General features: G+C 37.3%; 1 protein-coding gene across 4 annotated transcripts in view; it reads left to right on the top strand.

The window, feature by feature from the left end:
• IL33 (interleukin 33) overlaps positions 1 to 22,461 on the top strand; it is a 67,592-nt gene extending 45,131 nt beyond the window's left edge. For 2 of the 4 annotated variants that reach the window (XM_055428248.2, XM_055428247.2), the window contains 8 exons: positions 1,042 to 1,210; positions 4,194 to 4,301; positions 11,715 to 11,837; positions 12,388 to 12,528; positions 15,259 to 15,366; positions 16,062 to 16,112; positions 16,968 to 17,065; positions 20,082 to 22,461. In XM_055428248.2, the coding sequence (XP_055284223.2) occupies positions 4,205 to 4,301; positions 11,715 to 11,837; positions 12,388 to 12,528; positions 15,259 to 15,366; positions 16,062 to 16,112; positions 16,968 to 17,065; positions 20,082 to 20,288 (825 nt within the window). In that variant the 5' untranslated portion in view covers positions 1,042 to 1,210; positions 4,194 to 4,204 and the 3' untranslated portion in view covers positions 20,289 to 22,461. The remainder of the gene's footprint in view (positions 1 to 1,041; positions 1,211 to 4,193; positions 4,302 to 11,714; positions 11,838 to 12,387; positions 12,529 to 15,258; positions 15,367 to 16,061; positions 16,113 to 16,967; positions 17,066 to 20,081) is intronic. The other 2 variants (XM_055428249.2, XM_055428250.2) reach the window with 1 other exon arrangement.
• The last annotated feature ends 604 nt before the right edge of the window (positions 22,462 to 23,065 follow it).

Here is a 23,065-nt window from a genome sequence, read left to right as displayed (position 1 = left end):
GCGGTCCTTTAACGGACCGGAACCTGGCGGTCCGGAGTCGACGATAAGAAAGTGAAAGAGAGAAACAAAGAGAGAGAGGAAGAAAGAAAGAAAGACACGGGAACCCAGGCTCTGATGGAGCAAGGGTGCTTTGTTAGCAGAAATGCAGGCTTATATATCTTTTGTAAGATGATTACTCAGCTATTACACAGAATGAAATTTTATCAATAGCCACAATATGGATAGTTTAATACATACAAGGTCGCTGACGCTGAAAAGAGTCACTGCATGTCTCATCGTCTGACCTCAGTCCTGAGAACTGCGTGCAGCTCAACTCGTTCTCAGAATAGGAACTGACAAGGAACAGAGAATCCTTGAGAAATAGAAAACTGCATGCAGGAATCCTGCTGTTACATGTTCCCTGACAATTTGTAATGCTTCCTGTACAAAGAATTATTCTGACATGTAGAAATGTCATGTTTATGCTTATGATGCATGTTAACTGTATAATGAAAAAAGCTTACAAAATAACATTAGCAGTATGATTCTACTTTTTAATTAAAAAATAGATATATATAGTACTTCTTCACTGAAAAAAAGAATGTTAGGATCTACAGTATACATGCTTTCCTGTCATTTACACATTTTCTAAGTACATATATCATTTTTATAACTAGAAAAAGATTACTTAAAAAGTTTTCAACTTTCTGTAGGAAGTGAAGTGAAGTGAAGTCGCTCAGTCATGTCCGACTCTTTGTGACCCCATGGACTGTAGCCCATCAGGCTCCTCAGTCCATGGAATTTTCCAGGCAAGAGTACTGGAGTGGGTTGCCATTTCCTTCTCCATTCTGTAGGAAAGAGAAAGGCAATTAAATAATCTGGTCCTTATATGCCCTACAGTGAGTAATAAACAGTAGAGTCCAAATGATAGAGGTTTTATAAAGTTAATGACTAACTGAGTATAACTCATTGAAAGTGCTATGGCTAACATAATCTAAAAGCTCTGTTTAGGATTTAGTTGTGGGAATGAGAATGCATTCTCACACATTCTAATCCATTCAGCTGGCTCTATTAGGATTGACTCATTCATCTAATGCTGTCACCCAACATTGCTTAATCCAAGAGTGTGCATATATAAGTAGAGTTGGAATATAACTGCATCAACTACTACCACGTGTGGACAACAGGAAGCCTCATCATTTGAGACCAGCTCTTCACATTGATAACTTAGGTGGGTATCATAAACAGTATGCGAGAATATTTGCCATATATTATTGGAAAGAGCAGCTCAAAAGAACCAGTAATATTTACAATGCCATACTCTAATATTTCTGATTTTAAAATAAGAGAATAAACAGTAAATTTTAAACGTAAATTTTTTTTAAAAGAGTGATTGCATTTTTTAAGGTAAAGATTTGTAGGTTGTTCAAAGAAAATGTTTTGTTTTTCAGACAAAGATCAGAAAATATTTCCTGTTTTTGACTTATCACATGCTCCTTAAAAAGCAGTTGACCTTTTCTGTGTCAATGACTCCATTTTAAATGCTATATTTCAGTTTCTTGGCAAGCCACTCCAGTACTCTTGCCTAGAAAATCCCATGGAAGGAGGAGCCTGGTGGGCTGCAGTCCGTGGGGTCGCTAAGGGTCGGACACGACTGAGCGACTTCACTTTCACTTTTCACTTTCACACATTGGAAAAGGAAATGGCAACCCACTCCAGTGTTCTTGCCTGGAGAATCCCAGGGACGGGGTAGCCTAGTGGGCTTCCGTCTACAGGGTCTCACAGAGTCGGACACGACTGAAGTGACTCAGCAGCATCTATCTTACATGAATCCACAGGCTAATATTGGTTTAGAATAGAGTTCCTCCAAGTGTGTTCTCTCAAACTAACCATGGGAATGTTCACAGAGTGAGTTGAGGAGATTATTTGAGATCAAATAATCACTGAAAATAATTAGTTAAACAAAGGTACCCACAATTCTACAGTGAGGGAATGTCAGCACCTTTACTATGCTAATATGAATTCTGCCTTTCCAAGAAGTGGAATATAGATTGAAATATTTCCCAGATTTATTTGAAAATACAACTTTTAAAAATGTCTATCCAAGAGATTTTTTTTTCTAGGACATGAGGATTCTTGGATAAAAGAGAAAAACAAATCCAGCAATGTAATCTTCATGTTATCAGTAAAATATTACCTGAACACCTACTGTGTGCAGGGTACTATTTGAACTATTTTCTGAACAACTTAAAATTTAACACAATAAAGCTACCAAAATGCACTATCCCACATTATGGTTACAAATCAAATATCATATTCTGAAATGTATTATTTAAAAGAATTTGGACAATTGCTTGAGCATTTGAAGCTGAATTCTCATTTCTGCTTACTTTCTTTCTACATTTGGAGGGAGAAGAGAATAGCAAGGGTCAAGAAGCTCTGGCATAAAGATGGAAATCAGGAGAATAGCTTCTAGTTCTGGTTCTGCTTCTGTGAACCTGGGCAAGGCACTTAACCTTTCAGTCCTAGCCTACTCAAATACAGAGTTGAGGGGGTGGGGTGCTCAGTAAATGACGTATAAGTTTCTCTGCTTCTTATGTTCAACTGTTCTTGATCAATAAAGGTGGCAGAATCAGAGGAAGAAGGTAAGGACTGATGTGAGCCCCTCATGCTCTGTGAGGATAATATTTACTCCCATGGACGATACATTCATTTCTAGGGACAGAATGGGGAATCTCAATTATGCTATCATTGAAGGATTTTGCTCATCAGACAGGCTGTAAATAGAATGGCTTTGTGTAAGATTCTAGTTCCATTTAAACAAAAAAATTTGGAATTTCAGCCTATTGGGGACTTGGCAAGGGACAAAAATAAAGGTGCAGGTAGTTTATTTTCCAATCAGTCCTCTAACCCAGGAACTCAATGTTCCTCCTTTACTCTCCTAGAAGAGCAGGTCCTAATGAATTTTATAAGAGATTTAAATTGTAACCATTCTTGGGATAATTTGGATTCAATTTTTTAAAAATCTAGCACAAAGAGAGCAATGCTTACTATAAGAAGTATTAACTATTATAGAATTTCAGGCAATATTAGAGAAAGTTTAAGACTGGAGGAGCAATCTTGCTCCCTCCACAAACCACAGCAACAGTGCCTTACCTTGACCATGAAACCTGGTTGCAGCACCCTACTGAAAGAATACATGAAAGTGAAAGTGAAAACGTTAGTTACACAGTCATGTCTGACTCTGCGATCCCACGGACTATAGCCCACTAGGCTCCTTTGTCCATGGAATTCTCTGTGAAAGAATACTGGAGTGAGTAGCCATTCCCTTCTCCAGGGAATCTTCCTGACCTAGGCAATTTATAAGACAACTCCATATTCCTTCAAAATGGTACTATGACCCAGCTTGATAATTAAGGAACAGCGTCATTGATGATTCTTGCCTGAATCAAATATTAAATTGGGGGCTGCAAAATGGTGATTTTTCTAATTCTATCATTCCTTCCATATTGAATAAATCTTATTCATTCTTAAGAAATGCTATGGACTTGTAGCGTTTTTTTTTTTTAATAAAATGCTTTATAGTCAACTACCATCATTTTTTCTGATACTCAAACTGTGCCAAATTTGTGCAGCAGAAGACCCTTCAAGGGGACTCCTGTGTCCTTTTGACACAATCTCACTAGTTTTTGAATGATTCACTGCTTTCTGGTACAATAAGATACTCAGTGTTCACTTCTATTATTTCCCAACCCAGATCTAGAATCCTGGTTCCCTTCAGTGGAAAAAGTAGTTAGAAACTAAGATACAGGCACTATATTGATAATTCAAATTTAACACTACAGGGATTTTCTTTTCTACTTTTATTTTATATTTGTATCTCCTTTTCCCTGCAGTGAAAATCCTATTACACCAATACATTTGTTCTGTTCTATAGTATAGCAAAAAACAGTCTCAGAATTTCAAAACCAATATTTCCACTAACAACAAGCCCACAAAGTAAAGTTAAGATTGGAATTCTTTTCACCCTCTGACAATAGTTCTAGTGTGTGTGTATATATATATATATATATATATTCAGAATACTATATTCAAATTTTACTGAATTATTTTTCTATGTAGCCTTGTTATCAATTTTATATTGAGTTAGCCACAGTTTTTTGTTTGTTTTCAAGTTGAGACAATTGACGTAACATTATCTTTTAATTGAACAGAAGCCTGAAAAATGAAGCCTAAAATGAAGTATTCAACAACCAAAATTTCCCCAGCAAAGATGAAAAGCTCAGCAGGCAAAGCCTTGGTAAAATCTCCCAAGTTGAGAAGTAAGGACTTAAGTCTTTCTGATTGTTTTACACACTATTGTTTATCTGTCACCAAATCTTTATTATTCCAATGTTTATACATGCTACCTTATTAAAAACTGCTAAGATGGCTTATAAGTGTATAATAGAGAAGACTTTGGTTGCAAAATCAGACTATAAAGGGCCAACTTTTGTTTATTTGATATATCACAGAACAGGAGTGGCTTAGGTGATTTAAACCTGCTAATAGTGATAAATATAATTAAAGCCTGTCATATCAATTCCTTCTCTACCCAAACCTACTGACACCGAATCCCAAAACCTTTTTCCCAGATCACCTAACAAAAATTTAAACTGACCGACTTTTAGTCAACAAATACTTATTAAGACCTTTGGTATATCAAGTTTTTGGTCTTGACTTCAGATAAAGGAGAGAATAATAAGTGAAGATATTTGAATAATCCGGGCACCAAATAAAGCAGAACTGACCAAATGATGCTCAAGTTTATCCAGTTGCAAACTCAAAGTGTCTGAAATAAGTTGAAGGGCAGATAAAGTCAGAGAGTAGCCATATCTTCAAGATGAAAGAATTATTAACATCTTTGATTCTTAAAATTACCTATCCTAGGAAAGAATTATGCAAATTTACACTCATGTTTTTCATTTGAGAGCAGTAACACAAAAGAATTAACAGAGCTCTGGTGTACTGAGAAAAAAAAGAGAATGAAAAATGGTAGTGGGGACTGGCGTATCTTTGTCTTTTGTGCTCCTCTTCATTCCCCTGAACATGTAAGGCTAGAAGAGAAAACAATGTCAGACAGAGTATCATTTCTGTCTTCTCTGAGGCTCTGGCCCATTAATGCTCCTCTCTTATAAGTAGGAAGAAAAATCTGCTGTTGTTTCTGAATTGCCAGGAAATCACAGCTAAGTTAGTTGTTTTATTTATGTCTGAGTCAGAATGCTCCTTTCAGGAACAGTGACTCATTAGAAGTGACTCTGTGTCCCCAGATTCCCTCTTAATAAAGAATGCATTTTCTTTGTACCCTAGGAGATGTGGGCTCTCTATAGGTACTGATACGAGGCAGCAGGCTGGGAATATATACCAGAGTCGCTGGCATTAATGGAAAATGAAAATGTAACCCATCCTTTAAGGGTGCAATAGACCCAACAGCTTATTTATGCCATTTAGAGAAACAATGATAAAGATTATCGCCAAATCACATTACATTGTTTTTATCATTCCTAGCAGATTTTTCCCTTTCAATAATAACTGGTTCAGTTTAATACTAAAATTGTCATTATTTAAACACTCCTGGCTAAAATTTCAACAGATACCTGTATGGTATCTGACAGATATGAACTGCTTCTCAAAACTGAAGGTGCAAGAAATGTCACACCTTATTTTTGTAAATAAACTGCTCTGAGTACCCAAGCAACAAAGTCCATTTTAATACCTTCCCCTCCCCTGGGCTAGCAGGATCTTACACAGTGGAAAAGCCATAAAACTCAGTACTTAACCTCTAACAGTATCCATACAATCAGATCCCACATGAGTTCTGGTCAGCACCAAAGCATTTCACCTCTAGTTTTCACCTCTAGAGCAACACAGTACAGAACTTTGGGAGTTAGAGGAAAGCCTCTCCCCAAATTTATCTCCTTTCCAGGAAGCTACTCCAGAGTTAGCCCATTCTCCCCTACTATTTCCTCTCCCTCATACCCATTAATCATTTCCCTGCCCTGACAATCCAGTGTCCTTATGGATCTATTCAGAAGTCACAATAAGGAAGCCTTGGCCCATATCCATCCAACAGAAGTATTTTAGTTGGCCTAAACAGTGTTACTGTTGTTTTTAAATTGAGGTAACATTTAAAAGTTGGGAGATTTTGCATAAAAATCTGAATTACAGTTTCTCAGGAGAAATTTGAAGATCTAGCAACAACTGGGCCCATATATCTCTACATGGCAATAGCCGGAGACAGAACAGAGTAGGGATCACCCCCTTTAGTTCGGAACTATCTATGAGATAATCTTCTGTTACAGTGAAGGAGCTTTAACTTTATCCTGTGGATAGCAGGGAACCACTGAAAATGTTTAATTGGGAAATAATAAGACATTTTTACTTTGGATCGATCATGTTGGTGGTAGTGAAGATAGAGTAAAGAGGCAAGAGTAGAAACAGACTGGTCAGAGGTCTGCTGCATTCATCTTAGGGGACTGATGATGAGGGCCTGACCTAAGATGACAGAATGGAAAGGAAAAATTAAAATTCAGATACATTCAGAAAATGAAATCTGTAAGGCTTAATAACAAACTGAATAAATTGAAGAATGGAGACAGGTGGGGAAATGGATAATTCTCAACTTTCTGATTTTAAAATTGGGCAGATAATGGCAGAGAGCAGTACTATTTTTAAAGATGGGGAATTCTTCAGGAATATATTGGGGATAGAGAAAGATAAAGCTTAGTTTTTTTATTGTAAGTGTATTTGCATTTGGGGTAGGTCATCTGGGTCAAGATATCCAGAATTCAGGAGGCTCTACATAGATAGAAGTAGGGATGCTTTAAGGGAACTTAAGTCAAAATGCCCCATGGCATCAAAATTTCTGTGGAGAAAAAACAAAAGATATAAAGCTTGGGAGAGAGACCAAAGGTTTACTTACAGTTTGGGGAATCATCAACATTTAAAAAGATGATTGAAATCATGGGAGCAAGCAAGATTGGCCGAAAAGTCTAAACTGAGAAGAAAGACAAAGGACAAAACCTTTAGGAACACTAACATTTTAGGAGCAAGCAGAGAAGGAAGAACAACGAAGAGACAGAAATGGAGTGATCAGAGGGAAACAAAAAGAATCCAAGAAGAGTGTTCACGCCACAGTAAGGGAAGAGGGATTCAGAAAGGATGCGGTTCCCAAATCACATGCCGCCGACAGGTCAAAGATAGTAAACAGTGAGGGGAGACCTTTGGTGAAATCAGTGCTTGGGAGAAAAAAGAAAGATGAAGTCATGCACTTCTGTAGTTCCTGTCAGCCATGGTCTGGCTTTCTCTGTAGAAGAATTAAAAGAAGATTTCTGGGCCCATCCCCATGACATACCAGAGGGATTTCATTATGCTGTTGCTATGATGAAATTATAGGTTATGAGAATTTCCTTAAAAGCCATATAAAGACAGTGCCCTCAGATATCAAGCAGGATGAAGACATAGAAAATGGCAACAGTAAGTCTGAAGGCTTTGACCCTAGTGGAACACTCTCTTCAACAGAGTTCTCATAGCCATGCCAGCTTTATGCTTTCCTCTCAAGAACACAACCCTCATACCAGTTTCAGCTACCCCAAACATCAAAGTATACCTTCTTCCAAATTCTTCCAATTGCTGGGAGAAATATCAATAACCTCAGATATGCAGATGACACCACCCTTATGGCAGAAAGTGAAGAGGAAATAAAAAGCCTCTTGATGAAAGTGAAAGAGGAGAGTGAAAAGTTTGACTTGAAGCTCAACATTCAGAAAACAAAGATCATGGCATCTGGTCCCATCACTTCATGGGAAATAGATGGGAAAATAGTGGAAACAGTGTCAGACTTTATTTTTGGGGGCTCTAAAATCACTGTGGATGCTGATTGCAGCCATGAAATTAAAAGACACTTACTCCTTGGAAGGAAAGTTATGACCAACCTAGATAGCATATTAAAAAGCAGAGACATTACTTTGCCAACCAAGGTCCGTCTAGTCAAGGCTATGGTTTTTCCCATGGTCATGTATGGATGTGAGAGTTGGACTGTGAAGAAAGCTGATCGCCGAAGAATTGATGCTTTTGAACTGTGGTGCTGGAGAAGACTCTTGAGAGTCCCTTGGACTGCATGGAGATACAACCAGTCCATTCGAAAGGAGATCAGTCCTGGGTGTTCATTGGAAGGACTGATGCTAAAGCTGAAACTCCAATACTTTGGCCACCTCATGCGAAGAGTTGACTCACTGGAAAAGACTCTGATGCTGGGAAGGATTGGGGGAGGGAGGAGAAGGGGACGACAGAGAATGAGATGGCTGGATGGCATCACCGACTCGGACATGAGAGTTTGAGTGAACTCTGGGAGTTGGTAATGGACAGGGAGGCCTGGCGTGCTGTGATTCATGGGGTTGCAAAGAGTCGGACACAACTGAGCGACTGAACTGAACTGAACCGAAAGTATTTTAAATACTTCAAACACAGTCAGCTCCCAAGGAATTATATCCAGATTTTGTCTCACTAGATGCTACTTGCTACATTACTATCTTCAGCCTCTAATCCTCTTCTACATCCACAATATTTCCTCAGTACTATGACCTTCACTTCTAACTGCCCAAGACCCATATCCTACTCCCCAGAGTCCACTTCCAATATTGGACATACCTGCCATGGCCCCATGGGACGCTACACATTAAGATAAACTTATAAGGAATGAACATGTTTAGAGTATCATCTTATGCCTTTTTACTCTGAAAAGACAATGTGATACAATATAGTGTAAGCCATGACAGTTGGATTTTGCTTTTCTATTTTGTAATTCAAGTGTCTGACTTAAGCTTTGATTGCTGAGGCATCTACTTCGAAAATGATCATCTCAAATAAACACACATATAGTCCATGGAATTCTCCAGGCCAGAATACTAGAGTGGGTAGCCTTTCCCTTCTCCATTGGATCGTCCCAACCCAGGGATCAAACCCAGGTCTCCCACATTGCAGGCAGATTCTTTATCAGCTGAGCCACAAGGGAAGCCCAAGAATACTGGGGTGGGTAGCCTCTCCCTTCCCCAGTGGATCTTTCTGACCCAGGAATCAAACTGGGGTTTCCTGCATTGCAGACAGATTCTTTACCAACTGAGCTACCAGAGAAGCCCAAATACACACAACCAGTCACGAAGCTAGATTAAGATCAGAAGATCTTGGTTGATTTCCATAACTGACCATTTGGCCTACTTGCTTTTTTTTTTCCCCCTACTCTTCCCATGCTTTAAATTCCTGCTCTTGTGTTTTAAATTCACCAATAACAGTGAGCTCTCACTATCCTATGATCACACACTCAATCCCAATAAAAAGCAGAACCTCAGGCCCATGCACTCTCTCTACCTCTGACCTCTCTGTGTAGTCCCAGATATGCAGTGTAATTTCCAAATCCTATAATTAAAATCAAAGCTACGGTTTTTCCAGTAGTCATGTAGGGATGTGAGAGTTAGACCATAAAGAAGGCTGAGTGCCCAAGAATTGATGCTTTTAAACTGTGATGTTGGAGGAAAGTCTTGAGAGTCCCTTGGACTGCAAGATCAAACCTGACAGTCCTAAAGGAAATCAACCCTGAATATTCATTGGAAGGACTGATGCTGAAGCTGAAACACCAAAATTTTGGCCACCTGATGTGAAGAACTGACTAACTGAAAAAGGCCCTGATGCTGGGGAAGACTGTAGGCAGGAGGAGAAGGGGACAACAGAGGACGAGATGGTTGAATGGCATCACCAACTCAAAGGACTTGAGTTTGAGCAAACTCTGGGAGATGGTGAAGGACCGGGAAGCCTGGTGTGCTGCAGTCCATGGGGTTGCAAAGAGTTGGATACAACTAAGTGACTAAGCAACAACAACATATAATTCATTAACCTTTATTTCTTCAATTTCCTGATGGTTATTGCTGAAGGGCATTTTGCAATCATAATAAGAACATTAAGGGCCAGTCCAAATACAACATTGGTTATTATTAGCAGGCTAAGATCAGCACAAAATATACAATTAATAACATATTGTATTAAATTATTGTCAGGAGGCCAAGTTCAGGGTTGACTCTGGCACAGCTTTGTAAATTGTCTTTGCGTTAAATACATGTAAGATACCACAGTTGACATATCTAAAGTTATAAAGGAATATTAGGAATTTCCAGGGCAAATGAGTATGATTAAATGACCTTACCCTGTTCAAATAGTTGAAGACACCTAAAGGTAGATGCTCATCTGAACTGGAGGCAAGATATAGAAAAGTCAAACCAGTAACTAACAAAAGTTTATTCCACTTAACTTGGATAACCATATTAGGAAGGCAAATCTTCTAGAGAATTTTTAAAAAAATATCATAGAATGTATCTCAAAATCACAAGTAATTATTTTCATTTTCTAAATTACTGTGAATTATTGAATTTGGCTATATTGTATAAATTTCTTGATAATTCATTTACTATAATGTTGAAAATCGAGATCTTATCACCGAAGTGTTATAACTTTCTTTTCTATTTGACTTTTAAAGCCTTTTTTAAAAATGATTTTCAAGTGGCAAATTTAATTTTTATTTGAAATTTTAATTTTTATTTGGATAAATTAAATAAGAATTAATGAATAACTGATTTTTTTTTATTTCAACTGATTTAATTTTAGTTTGTGTTTTGTTAGTCTCCAAAATTGCAATATAGCATTTCCTTAGATGGAGTAGATGGAAGTATAGCTTTGATATTAGACACACTTGAGTCACAACTTCTCATCAGAACTTTATCAAATGTCATGACTGCTAAGAACTTCAAATCATCATTTGTAAAACGAAATGAATAATACCTACCTTGTAATATTATTTGTGAAGGTTTAAATGAAAATTACTCACAGTGCTTGGCCCACTGTAGACACACTAATAATTGACAAGGAAGCCAAGAATACTCAATGGAATAAAAAACAGTCTCTTCAATAAATGGCGCTGGAAAAACTGGATTATAACATGTCAAAGAATGAAACAACCCCTATCTACACCACTCACAAAAATTAACTCACAATGAATTAAAGACTTAAACGTAAGACCTGAAACCATGAAACTTCTAGAAGAAAACATAGTCAAAAAGCTCCCTGACCTGGGTCAGCTATTCTTAATAACCTTTACAGACTATAGTCATCTCTCTAAAATTATTAAAAATAGATTCTAGATAAGCAGAGAGGATTATAGATTTCATATAACCAAAGAGCTCCCTGCCAGCGAGGCAAAGATTGATATATGTAGGATGTAGAGCCACACTCTCTTATGCCAATTTTTAAACCAAAATTGTTTCTAAAGACCTAAAGCTTTTCATAACTCATTTGACAGCGAAATATGACCTGAACTCATTCAACAGTTAAATCCTGACCTAAACCAACACGACGTCTTTATTTGTTTCACTTGATGTAAATTTTCCTGTGCTTCACTATAAAGTTATTAATTTTTTATTATGAGGTGCTCCCCTAGTCCCTGCTGAATGTGCTAGTTATATAGAATATGTGCTCTACACAACAGTCTTAAAATCTAAAAAAAACTCTGAATTTTGAAAAACAACTGGCTCCAAGGTTTGTGATAAGATAGTGTAGACTGTGGTTGCTTTCTTGACCTGCTACACTCAGGGTTTGTAAAAGGATAAAGAAGGATGGAATGAAATGGTATCACGATTCTTTCAATTACTTAGAATCCCAACAGAAGGCCGAAGAAGTTTGTCAGATGTACTATATGCAGCTACGCTCTGGCCTTAAAATAGAAAAAAAGGTCTGTTACTTTAGAAAAGAAACCACCAAAAGTCATTCATCAACAGGTAAGGAAAACTATGCATTTCCCGATAATTTTTCAACATAATGATGGGCATTGATTTGCCTTCACTTATCACATCAAGATACATAATTTCTTTCCTCACCCAAATTCCTTCTGTAAAAGAGTAAGGATGAGGAACTATTTTTTAGTCATTTTCAGAAGGGCATCTAAAGTTTTTAATAGTGTGGAAGAAATGGTTATATCATGTTAAATAAAAATAGAGGATACAAAATTATAAAAATATATTTTATAATATTTTTAAATGTTTTTTCTTTCATTTAATGAAAGTAAACTAAAATGTTAATTCGCCTTTTGGGTGTTGAGACCATGAGTGACTAGTTTTCTTCTGCTTGGACTCCAGTGAGTGTGTCCTACTGGGATATAAGTATGTAGAAAGTATTGATTCCTTCAGACCATAGCATGACCAAAGCCCTGGGGTCAGTCATCACTGTGAGCAAGCAGCTTTGACTGGAAGTCCTCAAAGGGGTGATGGGAAGGGGTCTGCACTGAGTGAGGATTGACAGTCCACTCCTATCCCCACCCTTGTCATGCAGCTGAGAAATACAAAGAGTATCAGGCATTAGTTACCTGTGAGCAGCCGAAACACTTTGGACAGTCTGTGGACCAGGGCTTCACCTTGGGTAATACAATAGTCCAGAAATACACTACAGCAACTGGCCTTCCAAGTATCAAAGGTAAGATTGGTCACAAGGGTGTGTGAGGGTGCAAAGGGAGGTAGGACATGGGACCCTCACAAGTGCTGGTCCAAGAAGCAGCCCCAACTCTACAATTTCATGTATATCAGAAACTTCTGTCCTTTTTAAGTGGTATCCAAAGTAGTACAGGGTATCTGCTTTAACAGTACTTGTGCATTCTATAGTCAGAACTATATTATTATTTTGAAATGCTTGCTATGGATTGGAATTTCATCTACATAATTCTTGAGAAAAATATATTATCCTTTTGGGGAAAAAAAAACACATTCTCTCTCCAAATTTCAACATTTTGACAATGAAAGAAAAGGAAGAGCTATTATATTTTCAAATACAATTTCAACTCAAAATTTTTAAATAACTGTTTTAAATTATATCACACACATGCAAATAAATTCAATATTTAAAGTTCTTAATGTTTTATATATTATTTTCTTTAGCATAATTCTACACTATAAAAAAATAATAATTTTCTTTTCCTCTAGCGCCTATATATGTAGTCTCTAAATCTGACCCAGTTTACCCCAGCATGCTGCAGAAATATCATTTTCTGTGTGTGCTGATATATTAAAAAGATTGAGAGTACAGATTTAAGTGTTGCAGTTTTTTAGCCAGAAGACAAATGAGGCTCATGCTTGCATCCTCCAGGACTGTTGAAAGTCTCCAAGTAACTCCATCTTTACAGATGGGTAACCACTTATCCATGTCTATCAAAATGCAGTCCCCTGTTGCCCACAGTTCCCTAGATCATGTGAAATTAAGAAGCAAAGTTTTCTTCAGGTAATGTCTATCACTTTTCCAGGTTTTTCTCCCCATCAAACCCTCCCCTAAGCTCAATAATATGGCCTCCCATGGCCTTCACACAGGAGGCTAGAATCTTTGATCTCCTTCATGCAGAAGGTTAGCATCTTATGATCCTATAACGTAGCTCAACCTTTGAGCTATGTTAAGTTTATGCCTGAGACTTTCATCTATCCAACAGTGATAGACAAAGTACAGCTCAAATCACAAAGACAAACAAAAATACACAACACATTTAGAAGGTTTCTTAATTTCCAAAAGATTTTTCATGGAAACACATTTTTAAATTCTTTTTTTTTTTTTACCTTAAGGCAATATCATTTTTTTTTTATTTTTTTTCTTCAAGTTTATTTAATTTTTTAATGGGCATACATTACTGTATAAGGCTCACAACATGAAGGTTTGATTAACATATATTGTGAAGTGATTATCATAATAGGTTCAGCTAACATCCATATTCTCATATAGATATAATTTTTAAACTTTCCTTATGATGACAACTCTTAGGATTAACTTTTTTTTTCCTTAGCTTCATTGGAAATTTATTGTATTAAAATAAGCTTTTTTTTTTTTTTTTACATTGACATGAATCTGCCCCGGGTGTACATTTGTTCCCCATCTTGAACCTCCCCCCCAATCCCATCCTTCTGGTCCATCCCAACATACCAGCCTGGAGCATCCTGTATCATGCATCGACCCTGGACTGGTGATTCGTTTCATATATGATAATATACATGTTTCAATGCCATTCTCCCAAATCATCCCACCCTCACCCTGTCCCACAGAGTCCCAAAGACTGTTCTATACATCTGTGTCTCTTTTGCTGTCTCGTATACAGGGTTATCGTTACCATCGTTCTAAATTCCATATATATGCGTTAGTATACTGTATTGGTGTTTTTCTCTCTGACTTACTCCCCTCTGTATAATAGGCTCCAGTTTCATCCACCTCATTAGAACTGATTCAAATGCGTTCTTTTTAATGGCTGAGTAAATACTCCATTGTGTATGTGTACCAAAGCTTTCTTATCCATTCGTCTGCAGATGGACATTTAGGTTGCTTCCATATCCTGACTATTATAAAGAGTGCTGCGATGAACATTGGAGTACATGTGTCTCTTTCAATTCTGGTTTCCTTGGTGTGTATGCCCAGGAGTGGAATTGCTGGGTCGTATGGCAGTTCTCTTTCCAGTTTTTTAAGGAATATCCACACTGTTCTCCATAGTGGTTGAACTAGTTTGCATTCCCACCAACAGTGTAAGAGGGTTCCCTTTTCTCCACACCCTCTCCAGCATTTATTGCTTGTAGACTTTTGGATATCAGCCATTCTGACTGGCATGAAATGGTACCTCACTGTGATTTTTATTTGCATTTCTCTGATTATGAGGGATGTTGAGCATCTTTTCATGTGTTTGTTAGCCATCTTTATGTCTTCTTTGGAGAAATGTCTGTTTAGTTCTTTGGCCCATTTTCTGATTGGGCCATTTATTTTTCTGGAATTGAGCTGTAGGAGTTGCTTGTATATTTTTGAGATTAACTCTTCGTCAGTTGTTTCATGTGCTATTATTTTCTCCCATTCTGAAGGCTGTCTTTTCACCTTGCTTATAGTTTCCTTTGCTGTGCAGAAGCTTTTCATTTTAACTAGGTCCCATTTATTTTTGCTTCATTTCCAGTATTTTGGGAGGTGGGTCATGGAGGATCCTGCTGTGATTTATGTCGGAGAGTGTTTTGCCTATGTTCTCCTCTAGGAGTTTTATAGTTTCTGGTCTTACGTTTAGATCTTTAATCCATTTTGAGTTTATTTTTGTGTATGGTGTTAGGGAGTGTCCTAGTTTCATTCTTTTACAAGTGGTTGACCAGTTTTCCCAGCACCACTTGTTAAAGAGATTGTCTTGATTTTTACTTGTTACAGAACATTCTGCTTCCCTGAGTACATACAACGATCAGTTCATTACTTTTGTTTTTGCGGATGGAAGCTATGAGATCTATGTTGATGACTTGATAAAAGACCAAGAGAAAGGTAGACTATTTCCTTTTGTCTATAATGATATAATGATGACTAGTAAAGTAAAAATTAATAAATTTAACAAACTGTAAACAATAGATTAACTCAGATATGGCTAATAGAATTCATGCTGTGTGCTAAATCCAATGCATTGGCAATAGATGCTTGAATATCACTGTATTGGGGAGGATTCAGAAGCTTATTCAGGGTTCATCAAGGAAGAATGATGATATTGATAAGTTGTATCTGTTGTGAAATACGGAAGGAAGTACCACACATATTGACTGTCATTAAATTATTAATATCTACTAGGTCTTTCCAGTTTTATCAACACCACTAGAGTATAATTCTAGCAAAAGAGTATACCAGTGCTGCTGCTGCTAAGTCACTTCAGTTGTGTCCGACTCTGTGTGACCCCATCGACGGAAGCCCACCAGGCTCCCCCATCCCTGGGATTCTCCAGGCAAGAACACTGGAGTGGGTTGCCATGCTATGAAGAACATTTTAAATATTTTAATACCAACATTGTTGGAGAAATTCTCAGAGCATATTTATACATTTTTAAGACCTTCCTCAAAGCCACAAAAGTTTTGCTTTTATTGATACATAATAAGAGGATGTTTTCTGATGCTTATATATATATATGTTGAAACTGAAATCATTTGATAAAATTGTATCTCACTAAAGGGATTTTATGCATTCTCTTTCAGACAAGGTGTTACTCCGTTATTATGATTCCCAATTCCCCTCAAGTGAAACAGGTAATTTGGGAGGCTGGGTAGCTCTGGGGCTTGAATTCTTAAATTTAGGGTAAAGACAAATTCAAACATGTTCCATGGGAAAGGAAGGTGTCTCAGAAGGTTCTCTCCTACCCAATTCATGGTAAAAAATATTGGATTTTAGATTTTAAAAGGACTTATTCCATCTCATCCATTTTGCAGTTTAATAATTAGGATAATTTGGCTGCATTTAACAGAGATTCAGAATAACAATGTCTTAAGTTACACAAAATTTTATTTCTGTTTTAGCTAGGGCATAATGGTAGTTCAGCAGGTGCCCAGGGACCAAGCTCCTTTCATCTTTGTGGCTCTGTAGCATCTACATGATTCAAGATTCCTTGCCACCATGAAATATCTTATCAGAAGGACAGAGGAAGACAAACTATGAGTTTTATTTCCTTTAAGAACACAACCTGGAAGTTGTACTTGACACTTTCATTCACCTTATGGTGGTCAGAACTAAGACATATTGCTACATAAGGCAGACTTGGAAACATTCTATTATTACACAAAAGAGGAGTTAGATATTGGGAGACAACTATCAGTGGCTTTCTGTGCAGACAGAGAAGCTGACACTGAGAGCAATACCCATTAGAGTCTCAATTCCACTATTAGGAAGCGTATAAGAAAACTAACCTCTCTCCTAAGGGGACTTAGAATTATACCTTACTGTCCAATGACTCTTTAGTTTTATGTGGGTACAAATATTTCTAATAGATGTGTTGGTGAATGAAGTAGTCATTTTACATCTTGGACTCTTTTCCTTGGTGTTAAATTCATTTAAATTAAAATGAGTTACAATTCTTAACTTTATAATTTGTGTTTTTTAATTGCAAGATGGTGATGGTAATCATCGGAAGTTAATGGTAAACCTGAGCCCCACAAAAGACAAAGACTTTTTGCTGCATGCTAACAGTAAGGAGCACTCTGTGGAGGTAACAGAAACATGCACCTAATTGTCATGATTGATTGACTGTACTCATCTGTGCAGATTTGGGTTTTTTGGCTACTTTGAAGAAGTTTTGTTTGTAATATTGTGAATAAAACAAAATCAGTTACAATTAATACCTTGCTTCTGAAATAGGGAAGGGAGTAAAATTGGCATGTGTAGCCTTCCTACTGAAAGTCTGGTCTCTGCCAGCAGTGCAGCATTACCTGGGAGCTTGTTAGAAATGTAGACTTTCAGACTCCCTCACAACTGAAGCAAAATGAGCATTTTAACAAATCTCCAGGAGACTCATAAGTACTCCTGGGTACATAGGTACTCACAGGTACATAGACTCATTAAAGTTTGAGAAGCACTGCTGAATAGGATGATATAAAATCCTTTCTGTTTGGCTGTAGGAACTACTGTTTCCTTCCAGGCAGTATTTCCTCGTAAAATATCATTATCTTAGGCAACTGAAAAGTAATTTCATAGTCTGAAACTGCTAAAGGGGTGGGTTCATAAACATTTCCCAATGCCAAGATATAGAGATAGCATAACAACCTACATTCTAATCATAGGATTCACTGCACTGTCTTCCTCAATTAGTAAATAGAACTGTTATATTGGTCATGATAAGTGAACAATGAAAAGAAAGAGGAAAGCAATAGAATGGAAAAGACTAGAAATCTCTTCAAGAAAATTAGAGATACCAAGGGAACATTTCATGCAAAGATGGACACAATAAAGAGCAGAAAAGGTATGGGCCTAACAGAAGCAGAAGATACTAAGAAGAGGTGGCAAGAATACATAGAAGAATTGTACAAAAAAAAGGTCTTAATGACCCAGATAACCACAATGGCATAATCACTCACCTACAGCCAGACATCCTGGAGTATGAAGTCAAGAAGGCCTTAGGAAGCATCACTACAAACAAAGCCAGTGGAGGTGATAGGATTCCAGCAGAGGTATCTAAAATCCTAAAAGATGATGCTGTTAAAGTGCTGCACTCAATATGCCAGCAAATTTGGAAAACTCAGCAGTGGCCATAGGACTGGAAAAGGTCAGTTTTCATTCCAATCCCAAAGAAGGGCCCTGCCAAAGAATGTTCAAACTATTGCACAATTGTGCTTGTTTCACATACTAGCAAGGTAATGCTCAAAATCCTTCAAGCTAGGCTTCAACAATACGTGAACTGAGAACTTGAAGCTGTACAAGCTGTATTTAGAAAAGGCAGAGGAACTAGAGATCAAATTGCCAACGTCTGTTGGATCACAGAAAAAGCAAGGGGACGCTGGGAAAATATCATCATTTGTCTTCATTGACTAGGCTAAAGCCTTTGACTCTGTGGATCACAACAAACTGAGGAGTATTCTTAAAGAGATGGGAATACAAGACCACCTTACCTGCATGCAGGTCAAGAAGCAACAGTTAGAACCAGCCATGGGACAACCGACTGATTCAAACTAAGGAAAAGAGTACGTCAAGGCTGTATATTGTCAACCTGCTTTTTTAACTTATATGCAGAGTACATCATGTGAAATGCTGGACTAGATGAAGCACAAGATGGAATCAAGATTGCCAGGAGAAATATCAATAACCTCAGACATGCAGATGACACCACCCTAGTGGCAGAAAGCAAAGAGGAACTAAAGAGCTTCTTGAGGAAGGTTAAAGAGAAGAGTGAAAAAGCTGGCGTAAAACTCAACATTCAAAAAACTAAGATCACCATGACTTCATGGCAAATAGATGGGGATAAAATGAAAACAGTGACAGACTTATCTTCTTGGGCTCCAAAATCACGGTAGATGGTGACAGCAGCCATGAAATTAAAAGATACTTACACCTTGGAAGAAAAGCTGTGACAAACCCAGACAGTCTGTTAAAAAAACAGAGACATCACTTTGCCTACAAAGGTCCATATAGCCAAAGCTAAGGCCTTTCCATTAGTCACGTACAGATGGGAGAATTGGACCATAAAGAAGGCTGAGCACAAAAGAACTGATGATTTTGAACTGTGGTGCTGGAGAAGACTCTTGAGAGTTCCTTGGACAGCAAGGAGATCAAATCAGTCAATCCTAAAGGATATCAACTCTGAATATTCATTGGAAGAGTTGATGCTGAAGCTGAAGCTCTAATACTTTGGTCATCTAATTTGAAGAGCCGGGAAAAACCCTGATGCCAGAAAAGATAGAGGGCAAGAGAAGAAGGGGAAAACAGAGGATAAAATGGATGGCATCACTGACTCAATGGACATGAGTCTGAGCAAAGTCAGGAAGATAGTGAAGGACAGGGAAACCTGGCATACTGCAGTTCATGAAATCACAGAGTTGGACACGACTTGGTGACTGAACAACAACAACAGCAGGATAGTCATGCAAGGTACTAATATAAACTCTGAATGTACCTCCCTTAAGAAAACATTTCTAAGTTTATATAACAGTGTTTGGCATATATAACTACTCAACAATACGAGCTGACTCCTAATGAGCTTTATTATATATACCAAGTTGTGTGCTAAAGGTTAAGTACTGTCTTATTTAATTCTCACAGTAACTCTCTTATGAAGTCATTGTATTGGTCAGGTACACTGTGTAACGAACCACTTAATAACTTAAAATAATACTCATTTATATCATTCACATATCTATGGGTAAGTTAGGGGTTGAACTAGAAAACTGGCTTCAATAAAAACTTGAGACTTGAAACATAAAGCAAAATGTCTAGTTCTCAGAGATACCACATGGCAAAAAGAGAGGTATGAATCCAGAACTGCTGCGTCAAGGTCCACTCATTCTAAGCCATTATGTCTCTCAAAATATACTATCAGTGAATCAAATCAAATTCCCCTACTTGGGCCCTCTGCTCACTTCCTCCCCACTTCCTATCCCCTATCCAGTAAACAGGCTTGCTAGAAATAACAAGTTATGAATAATTATTCTCTTTTAGTTTCCAACACAGGGATGTAAAGTTGACTCTGAACTTCCCACTCATATATTGGTTACTTTCTCTCCTGTTTTCCTCAGCTGCAAAAATGTGAAAACCAGTTGCCAGAACAAGCCTTCTTTGTCCTTCATGAGAAGTCCTCCCAGTGTGTTTCATTTGAATGTAAGAGCAATCCTGGAGTGTTTCTAGGAGTAAAGGATAACCAACTAGCTCTAATTAAAAGAGGGGAACACCCTGAGGATTCAAATACACAGAATATCACATTTAAGCTGTCAAACTTAATGTGATGGAAAGCTGCAGATCTTGGGTTGAGTAGCCCAAATAGCTACCACTGGAGAAAAGATGAGATATAAAGAGACAGATAACATGAAAGCAAATGGAATGTTTAGTATGGTGTGGAATGTTTTCCTTATTATGTACAAAAAATTTTAATAACCCTTCAGTTCTGTTTTTCATTTCCCTCTGCATATCTCTCTGTATATTCTACTGCATATTCAATATTGGAATATTCACATTCATATTGGAATATTCATATTCAAATATTGGAATATTTAATAGCATACTGGTAAAGAGACTTGCCAACATTCTGAAGTATACACCTGACTTTTACTTTTTTCCTACTTTCAATCCAGAAAGAACTTAGTATTTCAGAGAAGGCAATGGCAAGCCCCTCCAGTACTCTTGCCTAGAAAATCCCATGGATGGAGGAGCCTGGTAGGCTGCAGTCCGTGGGGTCGCTAAGGGTCGGACACAACTGAGCGACTTCACTTTCACTTTTCACTTTCACACATTGGAGAAGGAAATGGCAACCCACTCCAGTGTTCTTGCCTGGAGAATCCCAGGGACGGGGTAGCCTGGTGGGCTGCCATCTATGGGGTCACACAGAGTCGGACACGACTGAAGTGACTTAGCAGCAGAAGCAGCAGCAGCAGCAAAGAGACTTGCCAACATTCTGAAGTATACACCTGACTTTTACTTTTTTCCTACTTTCAATCCAGAAAGAACTTAGTATTTAGAGTGAGACCTCTGGGGAGAAGCAAAGGGCCTTATCCCTAGTCTTGCTTTAGACAAAGATCAATTTTAAAGAGCTACATAGGGACATCATTTTCCATGGTTCTAAATAATAGCCTCAAACACTTAGAGGCACTAATAAGACAACTGGAAGCTACACAGATTGACCATTTCACAACCAGAATAAAACATCAAGATTGTTTATAAATACTCAAAATTTCAGATGCCTAAATGGCTAAGCAGGTAATATGAATATGTGAAAAGGCAAGAATAATTTTAAAATTAAGAAAATTAAATCTAGTATTTAAAAGTGAATAATTTCATCTCTCATTTTTGAAATTCCAATTTTTATAGATTGTGTTAACTTTAAGCAAGGCATTCTTACATTAGAAAGTAAAATAAATTTTATTTCAGACATAAAACTGAAATTATTAGGAATATCTAACAAACTAGAATTTTTTTTTGAAGCGTTGAGCCACAGCATATGTTCAGTCATCCAAGTACCATGGGCGGCAAGTACTGTGGAGGAGCCAGAAGTCTTCTAACCTACTAGAGCTTATATGGGACATAGGATCAATATTACAATTTCAATAACTGGCTATCCCTCATATGTTCTTCTGACCCTGACTTTCAGGAACCCGTGACTTTTGATATATTCATCACCTTAAATAAAATTTTTTCTAATCCTTTCTTCTCACATGCGCAAGTCCTTTTATTGTCTGATTTCCCAATGACCCTGCTTCCTATGGAATATTCTGACTTGTTCCTTCCTCATTTCTTTTGACCAACGGTGTCCTTTTGTGCTCCCTGCCCTCACTTCTACATCACCTGTTCTCTCATGCCAATATGTTTATTCTGCCTTTTCTACCTGATGCTGTAGAATTTTACATAAACCTATTGGTGGCAATATTTTTCATTAAACATCTTTGTGTTTTATTGTTACTAAGGTACTAAAGTTTATAGTCAATCATATAATAACATTTCTCAACTACTAAATAGTTTTTGTTTATTTTAAAACCTTAGCAATTTCTACTGTAATTTTTCAATCCAGAAAGAACTTAGTATTTAGAGTGAGACCTCTGGGGAGAAGCAAAGGGCAATAAATGACAAACATAATGACAAAATACTTACAAAATAAGACTTTTTCTGAAAGTGTAGGCTTTTTAAGTTGTTGAGATATATTGACTATAACTGCTGGTGCAACATAAAAGAGGCTGAGAATTACTATATGAGGGCAAAAACTTATAGAATGATATATCTTTGTTCCATTACTTTGTCAATAATTCAACTATAGAAACAACAATAAAAACAGAATCTGTATCATTCCCTCTGTAAAACACTAAATGCGGTGATGTGTATATGTATAATAAAATTAAAATGATTATTATTAAGTAACCAAATATATCCATTACATTGTTCATATTCTTGAATAAACTGTGTTTTTCAAAAGTATGTGAGACCACAGTGATTTTATCATAAAATGACTCAATATTGTAAAATTCTTAAGTGAAAGTACACATACCCTAATCCATCAATGTCAGTAAGTGGAGGAAGTTATTTGTCTAAATATTTGTGGTGATGTAAAATTTTCCAGAGAAGAGATTGTGTCTTTTTCACCTTTGTACTCCCAGTGCTCATCATGGTGGCCAGGACAAAGTGGGTATTCAGTGACTTAAACCCAAGATCAAACAGCCAACACGTACTTGCATTATAATTTTAATCTAAGACTTCCAACCTGGTTTTCTTATTTTACATGCTGAATTTTCCTTTAAAAAACACTTTCTGTCATCACTATGGTCAGTGTATTTGATTAAAATATTCAAAAGTATGGTGGTTTTTGTCACTTAGATGCCTGTGTTTTGATGGTGGATAAAGGTAATGCCAAAGAATGCTCAAACTACCACACAATTGCACTCATCTCACCCGGTAGTAAAGTAATGCTCAAAATTCTCCAAGCCAGGCTTCAACAGTACGTGAACCGTGAACTTCCAGATGTTCAAGCTGGTTTTAGAAAAGACAGACATCAATTGCCAACATCCACTGGATCATCGAA

Source organism: Moschus berezovskii, chromosome 7 (genome assembly GCF_049115385.1).
Source record: "Moschus berezovskii isolate FMDL1 chromosome 7, NW_MosBer_1.0, whole genome shotgun sequence".
Lineage (NCBI taxonomy): Eukaryota > Metazoa > Chordata > Mammalia > Artiodactyla > Moschidae > Moschus > Moschus berezovskii.
Note: the sequence above shows the minus strand (reverse complement) of the source record. Positions and strands in the feature narration are given on the sequence as shown.